The sequence below is a fragment of the Varroa jacobsoni genome, unplaced genomic scaffold (genome assembly GCF_002532875.2).
Source record: "Varroa jacobsoni isolate VJ856 unplaced genomic scaffold, vjacob_1.0 scaffold_1193, whole genome shotgun sequence".
Lineage (NCBI taxonomy): Eukaryota > Metazoa > Arthropoda > Arachnida > Mesostigmata > Varroidae > Varroa > Varroa jacobsoni.
The window spans coordinates 273,409-292,541 of NW_019214095.1; the positions used below are offsets into that span (position 1 = coordinate 273,409).

General features: G+C 41.0%; 1 protein-coding gene across 2 annotated transcripts in view; it reads left to right on the plus strand.

Moving 5' to 3' along the window:
• Positions 1–1,441: 1,441 nt before the first annotated feature.
• The window catches only part of FER (tyrosine-protein kinase Fer), a 69,054-nt gene continuing 51,362 nt past the window's right edge, over positions 1,442–19,133 (plus strand). The window contains exon 1 of one of the 2 annotated variants that reach the window (XM_022845759.2): positions 1,442–2,845. Coding sequence is in view for 1 of the 2 variants with exons in the window: in XM_022845758.2 (XP_022701493.1) it covers positions 3,210–3,217 (8 nt within the window). In the remaining variant the exon portion in view is untranslated. Of the gene's footprint in view, positions 2,846–2,922; positions 3,218–19,133 lie in introns of those variants that run through there. The other variant, XM_022845758.2, reaches the window with a different exon arrangement.

Genomic DNA, 19,133 nt, shown 5'->3' on the forward strand with positions numbered 1-19,133 from the left:
GGCCCTACAGCCGATCCGCTATGTTTCTGCCGCCGCTTTGTCTGCTCTTCGGGGCCGCACTCACAGAGAGAATGCCCATCGTTCACGAGAGCAGAATGTAATAATCTTGTGAACCTTGCCTTCGTTTGCTTTTTCATTATGACCTCGTTCTAATTTCTATACAGTTTCATCCTCCTCCTGTGTTCGACGGGACCGTGCATCTCTGAAGAGGCATACAACATCGTCCGATTAAAGATGAGCAAAACTGTATAGTCTGGGTCTAGAAATCCAATTGCCTATCATTTTTCTGTGGAATTCCTTTTTATGTTTTAAAGTTCTGCCGTTGTTATTGCTATTGCCTTATCGCAAACAGTGTCGTCTGACTGACAAAACGAACTTCCATGCATCGAAAAAATATGCCCTATGGGCCCTGATCGACACTTGTTTAGGTAAATTACCAAGTACCCATCAGCTAGTATAATCCAGACTGTGTCGGACGGCCAGGCTTGGCGTAATACATAGACGCCGGCAATTAAGGCTAGACGGCCGGGTCATTGTAGGCAGCATGAACAGCCCTGTATGAGTCAATTCCTGCGTCCGTGCGTGTCGCGGCTCTGCACGGGTTCCTGCCTCTGCTTCTGTGTGATTCTCCGTTGATCGAAAAAGATACGACGACGACGACTGGGAGAGGCCTGCGCGCACGAATTGTGTGTAGCGAACATGACGAGCTAGATCGTCCAGCAGCGGCTGTCGTAACGGGACCGACGTCATCGGTAGTAGCAAAGAACCAGTCGAATTACAACTAATTTTACTCTCGCAGTGCCTACGGGGCCGCGGCTGGCTCTCTCAGTGCCGCCTAACCTCCTTTGTGTACTATTATGTAGCACTGTGAATGTTGTCTTCTGCTAAAATTGCTAGTACTGCTGACATTGGCGCTGCTGCTGCTACTGTTGCCCGCCTAAGAGCTTGTCTATACGTAGCGCACGCAACCAATAGAGCTGGCTTCGCTTTGCGATCTTTCACGCCCAGGTAGCCGCAGGTCGAAACACCGGCGAGCAACCGGGCACTTGAAAGGCCACTAACCCTCGTCATCACCACAGAGCGTCCGTACTATGCCATCTTGGAACGAACCGTGTTGCTTAGGCGCACAACTTCTAAAGATTCTTCTTCTAGTTCTTCTCGTGCTGGCGGTCTAATGTTCAGTCTCCTCTTTATTTTGCCCTCGCAATAGGTTTCACTCTAAACCCAGGTCAATGCCGTGTGTGTATGTATGCCTGCATCGTGCAACCAACAACGTTCGCTCAAGAGTTGCCCGAGTTAGTGTTGGCGGGGCTAGGTCTATTGGGGTCTTATGAGGATGGCACGCCTCAACTGGCCCGTTGTCTGATCTCGAACGAGTCCTCTTGTTAACAGTAACCTTTCAGTACAGCGAAGCGCTTACCATTGTATCGAAGGCACCGTATGTACACTGTGGTGAACGCCTAATCGGACACTGAATGTTGGATGTGGTGGCTTGCGCGGCGTTTTTATGATGCGATAGCTAACGCCACTATACTACGGAAACTTGTTTCTGCCGCAGCACGAACCGATCGTGACGCTGGGAGACTGTTTGCTCGTGGGCCCAGTTGCACTGAGTGGCCACGTCTTCAGCATAAAGATTCCGCTGCTCCTGACTCACCTCTGCTTCTCAGATACCGCTAGTACGAATACAATAACGGCTTATTAACACGATAAGGATCGTTCAGTAATCCATTGGTGGAACCAGTTTCACTTGTTTCGTAATCCTGAAAAGGCATTTTTCAACTAACGTTGCCGTCCGTCTGCCACAAGAGATCCACTACCTGTCGAGCGACGCCTGCTCATGCGGACATTTTGAACGGGTCCAAGATACAGGAATGCCGAATGTCAATTTATAGTAGCTCTGCGATAATAATAGGGTTGCTAATACTTGCTTCTGAACCCTATTGACGAGGATATGGTAGATATAGGATTTTGTCGACGTGAATTGTGTGTTGACGTATTCCCTGGAAGCAGGAAGGAACTATCTTAAAAACTAGTTTGTTTAAGATGACGATCTTGTGGTGGCGCCCCCTTTTCCAGTTTCGCGCTTTTCATCTATGCTCAAGGATATAATCGTAGTGCGGAAAAAATCAGACGGGAAAGCACTTTTTGCTGGCTCAGAATTATGCCGTTTAGCCAGATAGCATGAGCTTGATCGCAATATGAATATAAAGCAGCTGCATTGTGTTTCTCAACGACGCTGAAGTGTGTGTCCGCCGCTGACGCCTGGAATGGCAGGGGGACGGTAAACGCAAACTTGAAGATCGATAGAGCATCAGCAGGAAACAGAAGCATAACTACTAAGAATGATACATCAACGTTCCGTAACTGAGAACGTTGATAACAAGCAATTGTCGCATTGCTGACCATGTGAAGGGAAAGTTGTACGGTGGCGAAATACTACGAGCGCTGTGATCGTGCATTCCGTACGTTGATAACGCCTCTTTTCTCTCGGATATATCTATAATGCAAGAAAATTCGATGGTTACAAAATGTGAAGGCAATATGGAAGAAAACAAATCCGCTGTGTCATGTTGTATCCATTGGGGTGATTTGCGAAGCTGACTGCGTGTGTGCGTCTATGAATAATGGCTAAATTCGATATATACATTTCTCGCCGTTCAGTAATTCCCTCTTACTACCGGTGCCGCCATTGACAGTATCAGTGTTGTTGTTGTTATTATAATTGACTTCTGCCGCAAGTTAACATCCGCTAACTTGGCACCTTGACTACGTTAGCCAGCGAATGTGTTGTTCACATCAAAAGCAGAACACGGTCGTGATCGGGCCACACCAGTCAACGCAGGTAAAAAAAAAACTGCACACGTTGCACAGTTGTAGATTTTTGGCACGGGGGTCGGAGGGCTTGGAGGAGGGGATGTATGGGGCCGTCAATAGTTACGGTATCAGCTGGAACAGCAACCGTGCAGTATATATATACGGCCTAAGGTGTACCGTTATCGTCGTGGAGTGGGCAGCGAGGGGAAATCTGCGGCGTCTTGTCGATCGAGCCACAAACCCTGCCGGCTGGATAAGTTGCCAGACTGAAGCCGCGGGCCCCGAAGTTAAGATGAACACAATCGGCCGACAAATCGACTGAGCAGCGTTTGCACGAGCGGCTGTTTGGTTTCCGTTATTGCGGTGAAGTCAACTTCAATTCACAGCGTAGAATGACAAGGTAGAATTGTATACTATGTATCATAACAATATCAATAATAGAATTAAATGCAGTTATACTTTGGATAGTTGTCGTAGAAACAACCTTGCAAAGTCAGCAGACGCAGACCTTACCCACCCTAGCGCATCGAGGGGGAAGTCAAGGGTTGGTGGAAGGAATAAGTTCGCCCTTTCATTTCATAAAATCCGCGTTTAGATATATTGTTTTGTATCAATATTTGCGGTCTTTGGTCAGATGAAGGAGTCTATAAGTCTTGTAGGGGGATATAACTATGGCTGATATATGCACTGCAAAGAATACTTTTATATTTTTTTTATAGTTCGTTAACTCAATAAATAGGTCCTATTGTATTCAGTCACACTTGTCGCATGCGTTCATTAAAGAAGGAAGGTTGCATTGGTGGGGGCAGGGTGCCATGGGATGATTATTCTGATAAGAGACGAATAATGAGATAATTGTTATACAAAAAAGTATGTTTACTAGTTAAATGTCCGCTGTTGTCTGATACAAATCAAGTACAGTCCCAGCACATGGGACGACAATGGTACCCTCGTTAATGCAGTAAGTCCGTTACGGAACTGAGAATAGATTGACAAGCATGTGGAAGTGGGATGAAGGGTGGGGAGCCATCTTACGAAGACATTGAAGACGGCGCAGAAATGAGCCAATGCATACGACGATCGCATAGGTTTTGATGTCAATGAGCATACGCAGTAGATTTGGCCCCTGCTTTGGGAGGCTGAGTTTTTTTGTGTGAGAAAAGAACTGTTTATATCATCGTACTAGTGAGAAGTAACTGTTCACTAGTTATCTAACTTGAACGCTCATCTTCACTGAGGAATAAATAAGCATGATTAGATAAGAACACGACACCCAAGCAATAAGGTAAGATCTTTTTAGATGAAGTAAGCCTCCGACATTTGACGCAGTCCGTACACCGTGTGTTAGCACATTGAACAACAATTATATTCCCCATTTCTCGCACTGCTGTAGCTTAGTAATAGCTGAACTGGCCTTACACAATTATTGGTAACGTGTTCCAAATATATTGGCCGACTTACGGTGTCGAGATGCCTCGAGCAACATTACTTCGTTTGATCGCAACCGTACAAGCAGACAGACGTGCTATAACTATTAGGTAATGTATTATTAAATCTTACCGAAGTCGACCTCTCCAGCATATATCTTTGCATATTGTTCGTGCTTATGTGACATAGACTACCGAATGGGAAACGAGACGGTATAAAGAAGAATCAATTTCAATACGCCTTGGCTAGGGAATACACCTATATAGTTACACTTCGTAGTAACTATAATTAGTTATTACGTATAATTAGGTGTAATTAGGAAAATCTCTTTTTCAATAATTAGGAAATTGGGGTGATCTATTCTAAAAAGAAATTTCCACTTGGAGATTCGACGCTCAGTGTCAAAGACGTGAAACACGACGTGAAGTATGGCCGATGTTGCAGACCTGCTACGAATTCTGTCTCTGCAGTGGTGATGTAGTACGTTTCTCTGTGGTAAGCAACACCTCTGCTTGGCGTGTTCGGCTTAATCCGTTACGTAGTCAGTAACACTCTAACTACACCCTTCGAAGCATCCAGCGAAGTCGCTACCAGGTAATCGGGTTGCCTAAGCATTCTAGCCAGACATCCCGGAGCTACACACACAGGTTGGGCATTAAACATCAGACAAGATACAAAAGGCAATGGTCATAACAAAGTACGGTGTCCAGCATAGACAAGTTAAATATCGTCGTGTCCGAACGCGACAGAATGCGCTCTGGCTTTCGTCGTTGAAGGTCTTCAGTGAAAGCCATAGATGCATCAATGAAAGGAAACACCGTTATATTAAAAATTCGGAATCAATACTAGCGCCTTGACTAGCTATACACCCGTGTCCTTATACGTATGGGCGGAATTACGGTCAAATGTGCTATATCCAGTGTATTGAAACCTGGTAGGATCGATTTATACCTTTTTAAATGCCTCATGTCCATAGCTGACTAGGAGTTACGGTGAGGGCCGCCATGGCATATTTCCGTTTCTCATAGTGTAGTTGAATCATTTCTAAGCAACCCATTAATCAAAGGAAGATTTCTCGTGGATGCAAGGTATTATTTTTAGTACTTTACTTACCATTAGCGCGATATAACCACACTACCCGTTCAAGGTATGGGCATTTATTAAAAAGGTTATCATGCTCAAAACAGTTTTCTTGGCCACTTTTTTTTGCTTCATATGTTTCGAGTTTGACGTGCGGTGTTGCCGTTAGCCATTCAGATAGACAAACGGCTGGCACGAAGTAAACCGTGTGTCTATAGCCGTGTTCGAATTTAGCGAAACTAGCGGAAAAATACGTTACCCATTACGAGGACTGACATAAATGCCCTGGAACCACTTTAATAGACCGGACACAATACGGCATATATTATCAAAGACTGAAAGTTGTCTTCGTTATCTATTATTATCATAAGAACGGTGTAAGCGACATTTCTCGTCAATTTTATTCGTACACTAGAAGAACCCATATGTGCACATCTAAAGAATTACATACAAAAATATATTAAAGGTTTATTAAAAAATACTAGTGAATGTATGGCAAATTTAGCATCGTTATCATGGCGATTTAACCTTTTGGATACATAAAACTGGCCCATAGTATCTCTACGCTGCTTTGTCTCCCATTCGTCTTGCTCTCTGACCCTGTGAAGTCTGGAGTATTTTCTTATCTCACTGGCGATAAGGATAATGATGCTGCTGATTATGATGAGGTCACAACGCAGTCAACCCAAAGCAGATCACGAGCAGTTTTCCTGCTGTTTGTTGCTCCTACCATCGCCATTGGGATGCCTCTCGTATAGTAGCGTACACCCACCTGATCATTCCAGCGACGCTTATTCGAGCCGGGTCGCAAATGAGATAATGCTCCTGACGGCGTCTATGTACATTGCTTTCAATTAATTTCAGTCTAGCACTTGGGAGATCGTCCACGGGAGTTATTCCAGCAACGGGTTGTTCTCAAGGTTCTATCAGGCCTCTCTATTTTCTTAATGTGCTCTGGAGTCTTTGTTTGGTCAGAGCCCTTTCTCGTACTCTATCAGTTTTTCTCTATACGATATCGTCCTTGATGGTCAAGTTATCTCTCTCCGAGGTAGTCTATTTCAACTATATACCCACACCGTCTTCTGAATGAATGCGTGTGTTAACGTGGAATGCAGTTTGTAACTCATATAGATTCGTAGCGCAGCATCCACCGTCTTGCTCCGCTTGCCTGCTAACCATCGAACAGTCTTATTTAACCGCCTCCAAGTTCATGACAGAGGGCGTAATCGCCCCCGTTATGGCGCGGATTCCTCGCCAAATACGCCTGTTTGTGTGCGTCATAGAGCAACTTACTCTAACGCTCAGTGCGCGTTCTGTATCTTGGGTACCCTAAGTATATTGAATTCAGCTGCGTACTTCTGCAACGTGAATGAGCTGTCAACCTTTTGCTAGTCGCACACGGGTAAAGCTGTGCGAAAAGATTCAGTATGTCCTTCTTACATCTGGCACAACTCGCAACAAAGGTTATCGCGTTATTTATTGTACGAGCATATATTTACGCAATCGTAAAAGAGTCTTTATCTTTCTAAGCATTCTGAACTCAGTTGCCAACAAGTGACCGAATTATGGCATGGCATTGATTGGGTCTTGCCATCAGTTTGAAATGAAAATATCGGACCAACCACCCTGTCCATCGGCCCACATGCGCCTTACGGGATGCGTTTGTATGTTTTACGAATCAAATAATATTAAAGTAGAGCATCCTCTATTTAGAAACCATTCAGACGAGTTTCTCATTGTAATGAACCCAGACTTAATGAATTCCCGCTGATGAAGCGCCGCATTCATCGGCCCACCTTTGCGTGTTTACGCCCAAGTTATCCGACCCCTCGTGCGTATCTGGAATAGCAGCCGAGTCCTTTCATAGTTGTCGATTGGCGCAGGTTTCCTTACCGCAATGAGAAGCAGCCGAGCATCGCCTGCTCTCAATCAGTAACAAACACGACGTGAGGGTGAATAAATAGCTACATCGAGATTGGTACAAGAGATGATAAAACACAGAAAGGTACCTAGAAAAAAAAAAGTAAAGTCGTCTAGACAACCCGTAGGGGCTGTGATGCAGAGCGGGAATAGGGGAAAACGAAGGTTTCCTAGCGTGGTAGCCCATCGGCAACATTGGCGATTACTGCTTGTCATTTCATTTTTAAAACCTCACATTTCCTTCCCTATCTGGGGCAATTATCTTGTGAGTTGCATTGATCGAGTAACAGGGCCTCGTCGGCTCTTGTGCCACAAGTTCCTTTTCCGCTGCTTCTAAGATAGGAAAAACGTAGAAGTTGTGGGGTTTTTGTGTTACATTGCAGTCAACGCCGAAGATTAAGCAATTATTAACAGCTTTTAGGATCGCTAGAGGCGTAGCAACTTGGCCATCTGCTGGGCTGAAGGTAAAATGGAAATCTCTCTAATACAAGATGTGCTATAGTTTTGGAACTGGTTGTACTGTACTCTACCCCTACAAAGACATCATCTTAATCAGTTGTCTACCTAAAACTCATATAATAGTTAGTTGCTTGTAGAGTCTATTGGACCGATGAGTTCAAAGGAATTGCCTGTCCGATCTTACAACAACGATACAGCAGATGCGCCTTTCAACTAAAATTTAAGGAACTTTCTTAACTTTCTTCACTACACCATTTGGTCAAATACATTTGGATTGAGTTTCCGCACTATCATTCAGTATTACTACTAATGTCCACTGCAGGACCATTGGAGGCTACGAGGTCTCAACCATACAAAGTATGAATTTAATAGTAGTATGGTATAGATATGCACATCTTAGTTTGAATATATATGCATGCTGACATGAGCATTTGAGTAGAATAAATAAACAATCAAACTGCATTTGATGTCCCGAAACTTGATTTTAGGTTACACAAGCACCCTTCAAAAAGTATCCTGGGGTTTTGAGCAACTCATCCCCGAAGATGTGTCTAATTCCTAACAAATATAAAATTTTAAATGCAGTTCCTCGAAGTGGCAAACAGGCTTTGGTCCTATTTAAGGGGCGGATTTTACTACATTTTAAAATCTATCATAAATAGGCGACAGAAAATACGATAAAGTCTCTTTATCATATGATTACGGGTTAGATAACTATAGCTGATCAGCGTTATAGTTCCGATCTATTTCTGTTAAATAAACTATATAGGGAAGTAGAATAAAACAATAAGACCGTAGATCAGAACATCTCATTGGACTGGTTGTTAAATCGCGAGCAGATAGGCTTTAAGTTTAACAAGGCGGGTAGCTAACAAACGAAAGCTCTAAATAAGCGTATCGTTATACTTTTCACTCAAATCTTCAAAGGAACAAACATGTATAGTAGTACAAACCGGGAAGATAAATCTGGGCTCGATCAATTTTATGTAAATGGAGATACGCAAAGAAGTTACGGAATATTTAACAGTTGCGTAGACTTTATTGGGAAGCCAGCCGTATACGAAATGGTATGAGGCACGTAAAACCTATGGGCGTAAGATAACATAACATAACGGCGAGCTTAGGTCTTCTACCCCGAAATAAGACGGTTTCCTCGATGGATGTATATAGACGAGGCATTCGGTAGCATTCAGAAGAAGAAGAACTCAAGATTACTCGTTAAATTGTAAAAATACAGGCAAACTTGCTCACGATTTTGAAGGCTTTATAAAAACTCAAATGAGTCTAGGTAATGCTACCGTTATCTCGACATTTTTCGAGAAGTTTAGTAGTTCTGCAATGATAAAAAAAAAAAAGATCTTTTAGTTATCGAGTTTCACGAACGTAATTATCCATCCGGCGCGAGCACGTGTACACGATGTGTGTTTCATTCAAGAGTCGCACAACGAAAAGCTAAAAAATAAGCTACCAAACACCGTTACAGGTGGTCAAACCTCTAGCGGAGGCAAACTTATTAGGTTATAATATAGTCGGGGCACTTTGACATGACAAAAGGTCTATATCGCTTGTAGCACTATAGAATCAATGAACGTATTAGTCGCCGAATCAGCTCTAATAGAAGTTGCGGTAACACTGACCCGCGGAAACGTCTATTAAAAACACTCTCCTCATGTTGGGAGTTTATTTAGCTAGGATTCAGGCAATACCTTTTATAACGAAAAACTTGCAAGCGTACGAGTTCAGCCATTTAAGCCAGTGATATTTACATAGTTATTAGCCCTAATGATTCTCATGCCCTCCAAGGAACTGCGCTTTGAGTCAGACGAAATTCAAGCTAAATTTGCTCGGTTATATGGTTGAGAAGATTTGCTCGTTTCACAATGGCGCTGACAAACGGAGCGTCGTGGATTTCGATCTAAGCTCTAGTTTTACAATATAATTCAGTGTTTTATTGCAATTACTACCTTCACAAAGTTAACGTAAACTTGTGTCGCCAATTCAAGCTTCGACACAATGGCGTGGCCATCAAACGAGCAATCATTTAGCGACTATACGTTTTTTTGTATTGATTTTCTTATTATTCTCTCGACTCAATATCATAACCAATATGCGTTGTGATTTATCTGCATATGAAGTAAAATCTCGCCTGTAGATGAACAGTGTACACTATATGCCTCAGGCTCGTTTGAATATCTTCAATATTTAGTTTGAGTCAAAATGATTGACTCATAATGGGTCTATATGATTAAATGTTACTAAAACGATGATCATTGTATGACCTTGTCGATCCTTGGGACGAACGCCTGAACGGTTGAGAATAGTTTCGGTTTCTACTGCCAAGCACTTGAAGATGCCGCGAAAATAATAAATGCGAGAACGACCCTAACAAGTACGCGTATTCCTCACTGTTGTTGTACTCGAAAAGGGGGCACACTAGATGACTTGCTTGGTTTTTAGGGCGACATAGAACGCTGATAAGGGGTTCAGGCCGCATAGAGGCGGGAAGCGTACAACGCGGTGATTTGACATATCCAGATATTATACAAGCCGCCTATCTTGTTGACATGAACCGTCATGTTTAATATGAAGAAGAATGTGTCTCGTAAGGGGGTGCTGTGTACGTTGCGCGTCGAACCATACAGGCTTCAAAAAATGAGTACAGGCATCTCCAGGTATTTCTAATTTAAGCTGTGAAAAAGTAGCTAAATGGAACGATGTTGGTCTAGTGTGAGTAAAAGATAGCGAAGGAAGCCGACCTTAGGCCTTACGGATTAATCATGTAATGGAATAATTTACGGGAATCAAAAAAAAAAAAAACACATTATGTAGCGGCGTTGCTTAAGATAAAGCCATATACGTCAATTAGCTGCCAACAGTGCATTTATTCAGGGTAATTAAATGAGCGACACACGCTCGAACTGAGCTCCTGGTTTAGCCTGTGCTAGGTAAGTTGATTAAGTATAAATTAAAAAATGCTCATAGCCAGTTGTCGAGACGAATAACAGTATGTACATACTATAGCTTACGATTAACTTAAGTTCGATATAGTTTAAAACGGGTGCCTTCTATTCACGGTAAATAGTATATTGTTCTAGTGTTTCTGTTGTTTATTTAGCTATCTTCGGTTTATGGCCAGCAACATCCTGAAATCGGAAATTTTAGAGTCACTTTCCTCTGTGGCTTCTTATCATCAAGGCCGCAAACGTCTTAAAAAAACAATACAAACTATATAGATGGATTCCACGACCCATACACATATATCGTCTCTAATGCTATAAAAAAATAAGACTATTCAATAAGAATCTTCGTAATTTTTCCGTAGACCAAAAGGATATCGTTGAGCACGAACGTTGCTAATGTTTCCATTGTGGCTTTCAAATGATGTAAATGTGAAGCAGTTGGGTGGTTCTCGTTTAGATTAAGGCCCAGATTTTGTGGGATGAATGTGAACTGAGCTATAATATATATATGATGACACAATCAAGCCAATACAACGTACTATCAGTACCCGAGACAAATAGCATCGTATATTACGGAACAGCATGTAGCCTCCTAAAGGTTCCTAAAGAAAGATAAAGCTCGTAAACGTTCGCATGTACTACGGAAAATAAGCAAATACTACTGAATAAAAGGAAACAGCAGAAAAAATGGGTGTTCCATGTTTTAATATTTCCCATCGATCAGATGTAGTTAATCGTTAAGAGTAAGTCTAGTAAGAGGTTTTCTGTCCAGTATAGGAAAGGCAAACTTAGACACTATTATATTGTTTAGCTGAACCTCGTGAGTCGTAATTAGAAGACTGTTAGAATAAAGCCACTGAATTTCCTCTCACCTGGACATACCTATTTTGTTGCGACGCCATGCGACTGAACTTGTCAAGGCCTCCTTCATGTTTTCAATTAGAACCCTATTATTAGAAAGCCTTTTGTTGATTGACGTAGAACTTTGACAAACTGGTCATTTTTGATATCCATCACTTGCTTCCTTCTTCTTGATCCTTTATCTAATGATGTCACCTCCATACTTAGATGTCTAGAATTTAGAATCAAATTTTCAGATTTAACAGTTTTGTTTCCATGCTCATCGTCTTAAAATCACATATAGACTCATGTTTTATGTCTCAATATCGGAGCGCTTTATTCGACAAAAAGGAACGTTGCAGATAAACATTGTTTCCTGATGGCCATCTTTCTAACATATCACTATATAACGTTCCTTCGAGATGGTCAGTGTCTCGCCATCTGCTCCACCAGGTTTCAGCCTTTGCAAATAAGCAAAGTTTGAGCTTACGTTATGTCCGTTATGTTCTACCGTTCGAGTTCAGTTAATGCCCACAGCCCCGTCCAGCTCAACACGAAGCGTGTACGGTTCCAGTGTTATACTTACATGAATTAAACGTATCCCTAAGTTTAGTGGACAGGCTCGTTAAATACGTTCCCCATAACGGAAACAATCCTTGTTGGAACAGGAGTCGGAAAGGCATCCATTGTCAAAGGGTGCAACACTCAGTTATTAATATCTAGCGCAGCAGGCGCATCCAGAAAATCCCGGATCATAGTATTATCAAGGTGTTACTCACAAACCACATAGCGTAATAGGAAAGCTTGCTACTAGGTCTTAACGAGCCAATGCTAAAAAAGACACTGTGCTCTATCGAGGTGAGGCGATTTACACAAATCCCTATTGAATTTCAACTAAAATTTAACCAAAAGAAGTTTCACCTATAAATCGAAATAAAATTAGAAGCAAAAAAAGATCCACGCTAGCACACTCTGTAAAATTTACTAGAATAGTTGTACAAGAACAACATGTTTGATAAGCGCTTGAAAATATTACGATCGTTACCTAATTTACTAACTTAACTCCTCATCTAAATGAACTACTACCAGAATTAAGAATGAACCATAAAAGGAGCCTAATACGAGCCAAACTCAATATTCTTCTACATACGCTACCTTTCTAAGGACAAAATTGAGGTACTCCCATTAGCAGTACTCTTTGTCGGCGTAGATTGTTTATCGGTTTGCCCTGGCGAAAATTCATTCTTAAAGTAGGCTGCCGTGCAAGGGTAGCTGCGACGGGACTCATTGTTCAAACACTTGCTTAACTGACCACAACTTATCGATAGGAAACTGTAGTCAAATTCATTTCAAATTGATTCAAAAGAAAATTTACTTAACAAATTAATATCCAGCTGGTCATATTCTATCAGACGACTACTGGGTTTGATTTTGCTTATCGTTTGATCGTTTTCAACAGTCAAATGTTTATGCACCGGAGAAGAGTGCCGCATAGTATACCAAACGATGCAAAAAGCGCCATAACTCCATTTACACGCCTTACGACAGCAAATATTGGTGTGTGCAAATAAGACTTACCGGTATCTTAGCTATTGTTTAACTAAAGAGTTTTTCGTTGTTGCATGTCAGATATTTCCTTTAATTTTGTTTTCGGAAACGTAATTTTATGGTATCCATATCCCTCTGACGCTCGTCGGCACAGTTTCACTTAGAGAAACGTATATCGTTTGTTCTCACAATTTTTGAGGTGTCAAGGTTTTCTATCTGTGAGTGACTTGTTTTCTACCCTGCACATTAGGGGAAACACAACTTTCTTTTTTTTTTGAGAATTTACAAGCTAATTTAGGCCTCCTTGATTTGTATGAAGAATTGTCTTTATGCAATCGTTATATGCATAATAGAGCTCTTATTTACTGTTATGTGGCGTTGATCTTATATCCGTAGCCACACTTATTATTGAGACGAAGGTAAGATTTCGTTTTAGCAAAAATGTCTCTAGTCGCAACAGTCCGACACGTTCGACACTTCCCATTCAAACTAGCTTGACAAATTTCCCTAGATGAATTTCGTGCATTAAAGGGAAACCATGTCGATACATTTATGCAATAGAGATGTGCAAGAAGAAAAGATGCATAGAAAATTACCACAGAAAAACAATATAAAGCGGAGCACAGAGTCTTCTTTTAGCGTCCGCTATTCCCTGTTGTATATCGGGTCCTTTCATTGTATTTGGATTTGGGTCTAGCAATGATTTTCAGCGCCAGTCCGTTAAAAGCGATCGCTTCGTTTAGCGTCTGTCTGAAAATATTTCGGACGTTTATTTTTTGTCTTTTGATTGAATCACATTGTGTCATGTAGCATATTTGGTGTTCTGCCTGCATTCACATCGTATGCCACTGCTTTCGGTTAGCGCTGCTTCAGGTAGCTGGTTTCGTTCCAGAACGAAGCTAGAAGCCGTTCTGGTTCATGTATAGCACTTAGTTAAGTGTATACTTCTTCGTGCTTTAATAGCATCGACAGTAGGGAGGTCAGGTGTTTTGGAGACGAACGCACTGAAATCGTATCATCTTGCCGATTTCGTTTCAGCGAGGTAACGAAGACTTTGTGAACGCGACGTCAATTGTAGAAGAGAATCCGCCAGCCTTCGCCAGTTGCCTCTGCTGGCATAACAGAGGAGCCTGTTCTTCTACAGATCTGCGGAGTTTTTGCGCCGACCAAGAAGACGCCATAGGGGAGGAATAGAATGAATTTCATCAATGTGATATATCGAAAAACGTCCGCTTGCTGACTATGTGGTTCTCTTCTGGGCATTGGTTTAGATCATTACACGTCCCTGTGATCGATAGAGCAATTATCGTATTGGCAAACTGTGTCATAGCATTTATGAGGACTAAGGAAAAACGATGAAAGGAAGCGGTATAAACAAACAAAACAACATTCTATCAAGCGATAATGCCAATGGCGTCGTTTTGCCGTTATTTTCGGTGATTTACCATCGAGTACATGAAGGCGACTCAGACATTAGTTACTTTGACGACCTGGGTTCAAGTCAACCTCAAGCGATATAACTTCGAAGTTCGTTGCTGTCAATGACATTTGCAAGCCTAAAAATAAATAAAGGCTAACAAGTGTTAATACAGTTGTGTATACCTGTTGCAAAGGGCTAATAAATTGCAAGAAAATGCAGTCGAATAATTTAACGTAAATTATCCGTTTTTCGTAAAATGGCCGTGGTGATTCTTAAATCTGATAGAAATAGGGTACAAAATGGCAAATAAAACGAAGACGGTAGGGTCCATTTATGCGACGTCAATATTTCTTGAATACGTTGTCAGTTTTATGGAACCCTCGCTCCAGACTTTGACAATACCTAGCAATGCCCGGTGTGATTTCATATTCTTAAATTCAATGGACGTTTGTATTTTAATTGGTGTCCTATCATTAGCAGTGCCTGCACTAGGGTTTGACGTTGACCAGGTGGCCATTCTTGAGGTCTAAGAATGACCAACTCACCTACTCTAATTCCTTTGTTCTTACGGTTACGTGATCACTAGCAGTTAGTATACCTAGCTCGGCCAAATCGTAACCTTATTTAAATTGTGACCTCGCTGTGAGGTAGACACTTTTTTTATAGATAGGAGTTGTCTAAATATGGGGGTGACACGTGTCAGCAGAAAGGCTTGGCTTTGTAACACTAGCGAACAGCTGTTTCTACCATAGAAAGAGCTATCCGCTTGGCAATGAATACAAAATCAAATGTAAACACTCCATATTTTGTCACAACTATGCATTCTAAACGGGCTGGCCAGTATACATGGAAACGCTTAGCAACAATTTGTTTCTCTACGAAGGCGGACAAAATAAATGTGGCTTTTCTTGCTTTTACATGGATATTGGCCTAACAGACACGACCTTAGTGAGATCTGATGTAAAGGTTACGGAAGCTGGCGGCATTCTAGCGTAAACAGAATTTGGTTATTGAAGTACAAATGAATGCACACAACCGTATCGAATTGGGTCCACAAGAAGACTTAGGTTTTTCGCTGGGAATATTTGGGTTATGGAAGGTGTACATATATGAGACGCAGGTATAAGCTCTCTGATATGAAACTTCTTCCTCTATTAGCTGGCTAAGCTTTCATGGCAAACGTTTTGTATGTTGTTGCCAACTAAATTCGAGCTAATTCTGTCGTCCTTTTAGGTTTTCATTTGTTGTCTAGGCAGGATTCTGATTATAACTATTTTCAATACCATTAACACAATCCGCTGCCTCAAGCTCGCTTCACATCCCTGAATGAAAAATATTCCCAGCAGAAGGGTGCCGTACAACGACGACGTTGCTGCAGCCAATATTTTATATTTTTATTCATTTTTTCAATATTAGACGTTTTCTTGAGGACAAAAAAATCGTCCCGTATCGAGATCAACTTTACAAATAATGGCAACCTAAGCCTGACCTAGATATTAATCCTGGCCTTTTCATTCAAACTACCAATTAAAGCCAAAATGCAGATAAGAATGATTTTTCTATTTTTTTAAGTCACGTTTATTTGAACACACACTATTGCACAGCATTACTGCTAATGTAACGTTTCTCTTATTAAAGGGATAATATGTCACGTGTCGGCTGAAAGACTGCTTTTTAACAAACGATTCATATCAGCTTGTTCACTGAATTGTATCACGTTTTTTTTTCTTACGGTTGCGTTCTTTTTCTAATTTTTTTTTGTATAAGACCGAGTCAGCACTTTTGACACCCCTCAAGCGCCGTGCAGTTTTTTCAATAAGCTACCGTGCACGACGTGACTTCTACAGCCGGAGGAACTACTTGGAAATGGCCTGCTCAATTAAAACGAACTCGACCTTCTAGATTCGCCGACGATCGCCTTAAGCCACTTTTGAGGGGAACCAATTATGAAGCTTAGATCCCTTAACCGTAAAGTAAATATTGTAAGCGACACAAATATCTTATATTATTTTCATATCCTTTGGCAACAAGTAAGGCTAGAATTCTCTGGCATAGATTAAACGATAAACAGAACAAGGTCTCCGCTAACCAAAAAAAGAGCTTTTCAACGGTATCCATATAATACGCAAACGTAAAATTCAACCAGAAAAAAACGCAAGGCCTAGCCTCGAGCAGTAATTTGTAGTGGTGTATTTAGACGTGACAAACGCCCTCTAATCTCTACTTTGATTTAATGCGTAAACGATGAGATTTCACGAATTTTTTTTACTATCTTCACTCAGTTAACAGCTGAATAGATCTCTGTGGCTTGCCTCCCTGACGATAGTCGATCACTGACAGTCAGGACTAAAGTAACGATAACTTCAATGTGTGTTAAATTTTTCATGATTTTATGGTGTTATTATATCTTCATTAGAGTGTGTTTAACGAGGTTTTCAACTGTAACTATTATTACGCTGTATCAGCCCAATGGTTGTTTCATAGTTGATTATTTATTTAATTTTTTTTGACTAGATGTTAGGTCATAATCAATACCCTTTTTGTATAGTTACAATACTTTTGTAGGTTTTTCTAAAAACTCCACGGTTATATGAAGTAAGACACAAGAACAAAAAACCACGTATGAATCAACCAAAAATCGCACGGATCCTTTAGCTGTTAAAGAGTTATAGACGGCACCAACTTAATTTTTTCAACTCAGTCACTTATAAATTCTTGCCCCCCGGTGGTAAGTAGATTTCCGATCTTAAAAACGACCAATCTATAAGCTCTTCTACTTTCAAATTTGTTATCCTTTTTACTATCCTCAAAAACAAGTACACTTTAATAAAGATAAAATATAATCGGAAGCAAAGCTAACTGTAACTTACCAGTTAAGTCAGGTTTCAAAAATCTGACTCTTGTTGAAACCAATGCAAAGACTTTTTCGGTAAAAAAAGATGTACGCGTGAAATCAAATGTCTTCATTGTGGCGTGGTTCGGAGTTTAGTGGCTTAGGATGCCAGTCAGAATGAGTCGATTCAGTATGCTGTTATCCACAAAAATATATAGTGGTATTAGTCGTTTCTAGTTTGATGAAATTTAGATATAATCTGTAATATAGATTCGCAGCTTTTTCCCTCAAAACTTCGTAGTCCATTCAAACGTTACTTATCATTTAGCCATAACATAGTTTTAATGTTAAAGTTTGCGAATGTGCCGAATGCAGAAGGACTTGTAGGAGGTGCCCTTGTCTTTCCAAAAAAAAACGAACGCATACCTTTAGAAGCCACCTTTTAAAGTATGAGGCCGTCATATGTGGATCCGGCAAACCTGAAAATTGAATAACTTTTAAACTACCCGCCTCTAGCAGACGCATTTTGGCTGGTCAATCCTCCTAAAAACTTATAAGTGAATACTGATTGACTATTTAAGGAAAAAAATTGAGCAGACAAAACATTTTAGAGTCCAACATCAATGTTTAGTGATCAAATGTCTGTTCTTCAAAGGTTACAGTGTTGCGAAAGGTTATCTATGTTTGGTAAAGGTATCAGGCGAGAAAACCGTCAGTAAAAGCAGACCACATAAATTATGTAAACGTTTTAAGAATGGCAACCGGAGTATTGAAGACCAGCGACGATGTAACTATGAAAAATTAGTATTATTCCAAAAGTGAATTAATATCAAATCTGCCGGATTCGCTTGTAACGGCCTGATAATCACGGTCAGCAACTTACGTTACCTAGGTAAAGACAACTTCAAGGACGCACGTTTTTAGGAGAAAATTTATCAAGGAAGCGATATTACCTAATTGAACGTGCCTTGCTTCTTCTTTATTCAATTTTTCGTGTTTTGTACACACAGGACGTTATTACAGTGGCGTGTAAATTGTCGAAATCACTCCAGTTATCGCTAGTATATTTTCTATAATAAGTTGCTCTACTTTTATATCACATATGACATCTTAATACTATTACACCTTGAAGAAATTATGATCGACCCAGAACCTTTTAATAATTGGGCGTCTAACCCAAAGACAAGCTATCACTATTAGCAAACTTTCTTTCGCTAATTCCACTCTCTTCAAGTAATTATACAAATGTTTGTTCCCAAACAAGCTACGCACTTTCTAGGAATATATATGTTTATCACTAACTCACCCCTGAGAACTGTCGTTTTATCACCATGTTAGCGACATCGGTCGCACCACCCCTAAGTTTCTTTCCCGTAGCTTTCTACTGAACTCCCTAAAACTTTGAACTCATTTCGCGTCTGGGGTACAAACGTCTACATGGCAATGGGCTAAATAGCTTTCTCTAAACGCCATTCCCCTGGCTGTCTTTACACATCCGCTTCTACTAAACGCCATGTTTCATTCATTTATAGGGACAATTGCTCAACTTTTTCATGCTTTTCACGCCTTCTAATTTCTGCTTAGTTGTGGATTTAATAACAACAGTGGGGTTAGTTTTCACTTTGGTGGTGGCTAGCTGTCGCGACCATTATCCCGATTTCCTGCTTTTGCGTCAACACGTATTAGCAGCAGATAGTGTTTGTTTGGCACTTAGCATCTGTATAGATCTGTACCAGGGCATCTGCCGGCCGGAGGGCATCGTTTGCTTTCTTCCTCTTTCTACCCTCGTCCTTCTCACCCCACTGCCCCGTCCCTCTGCGCCCATCTT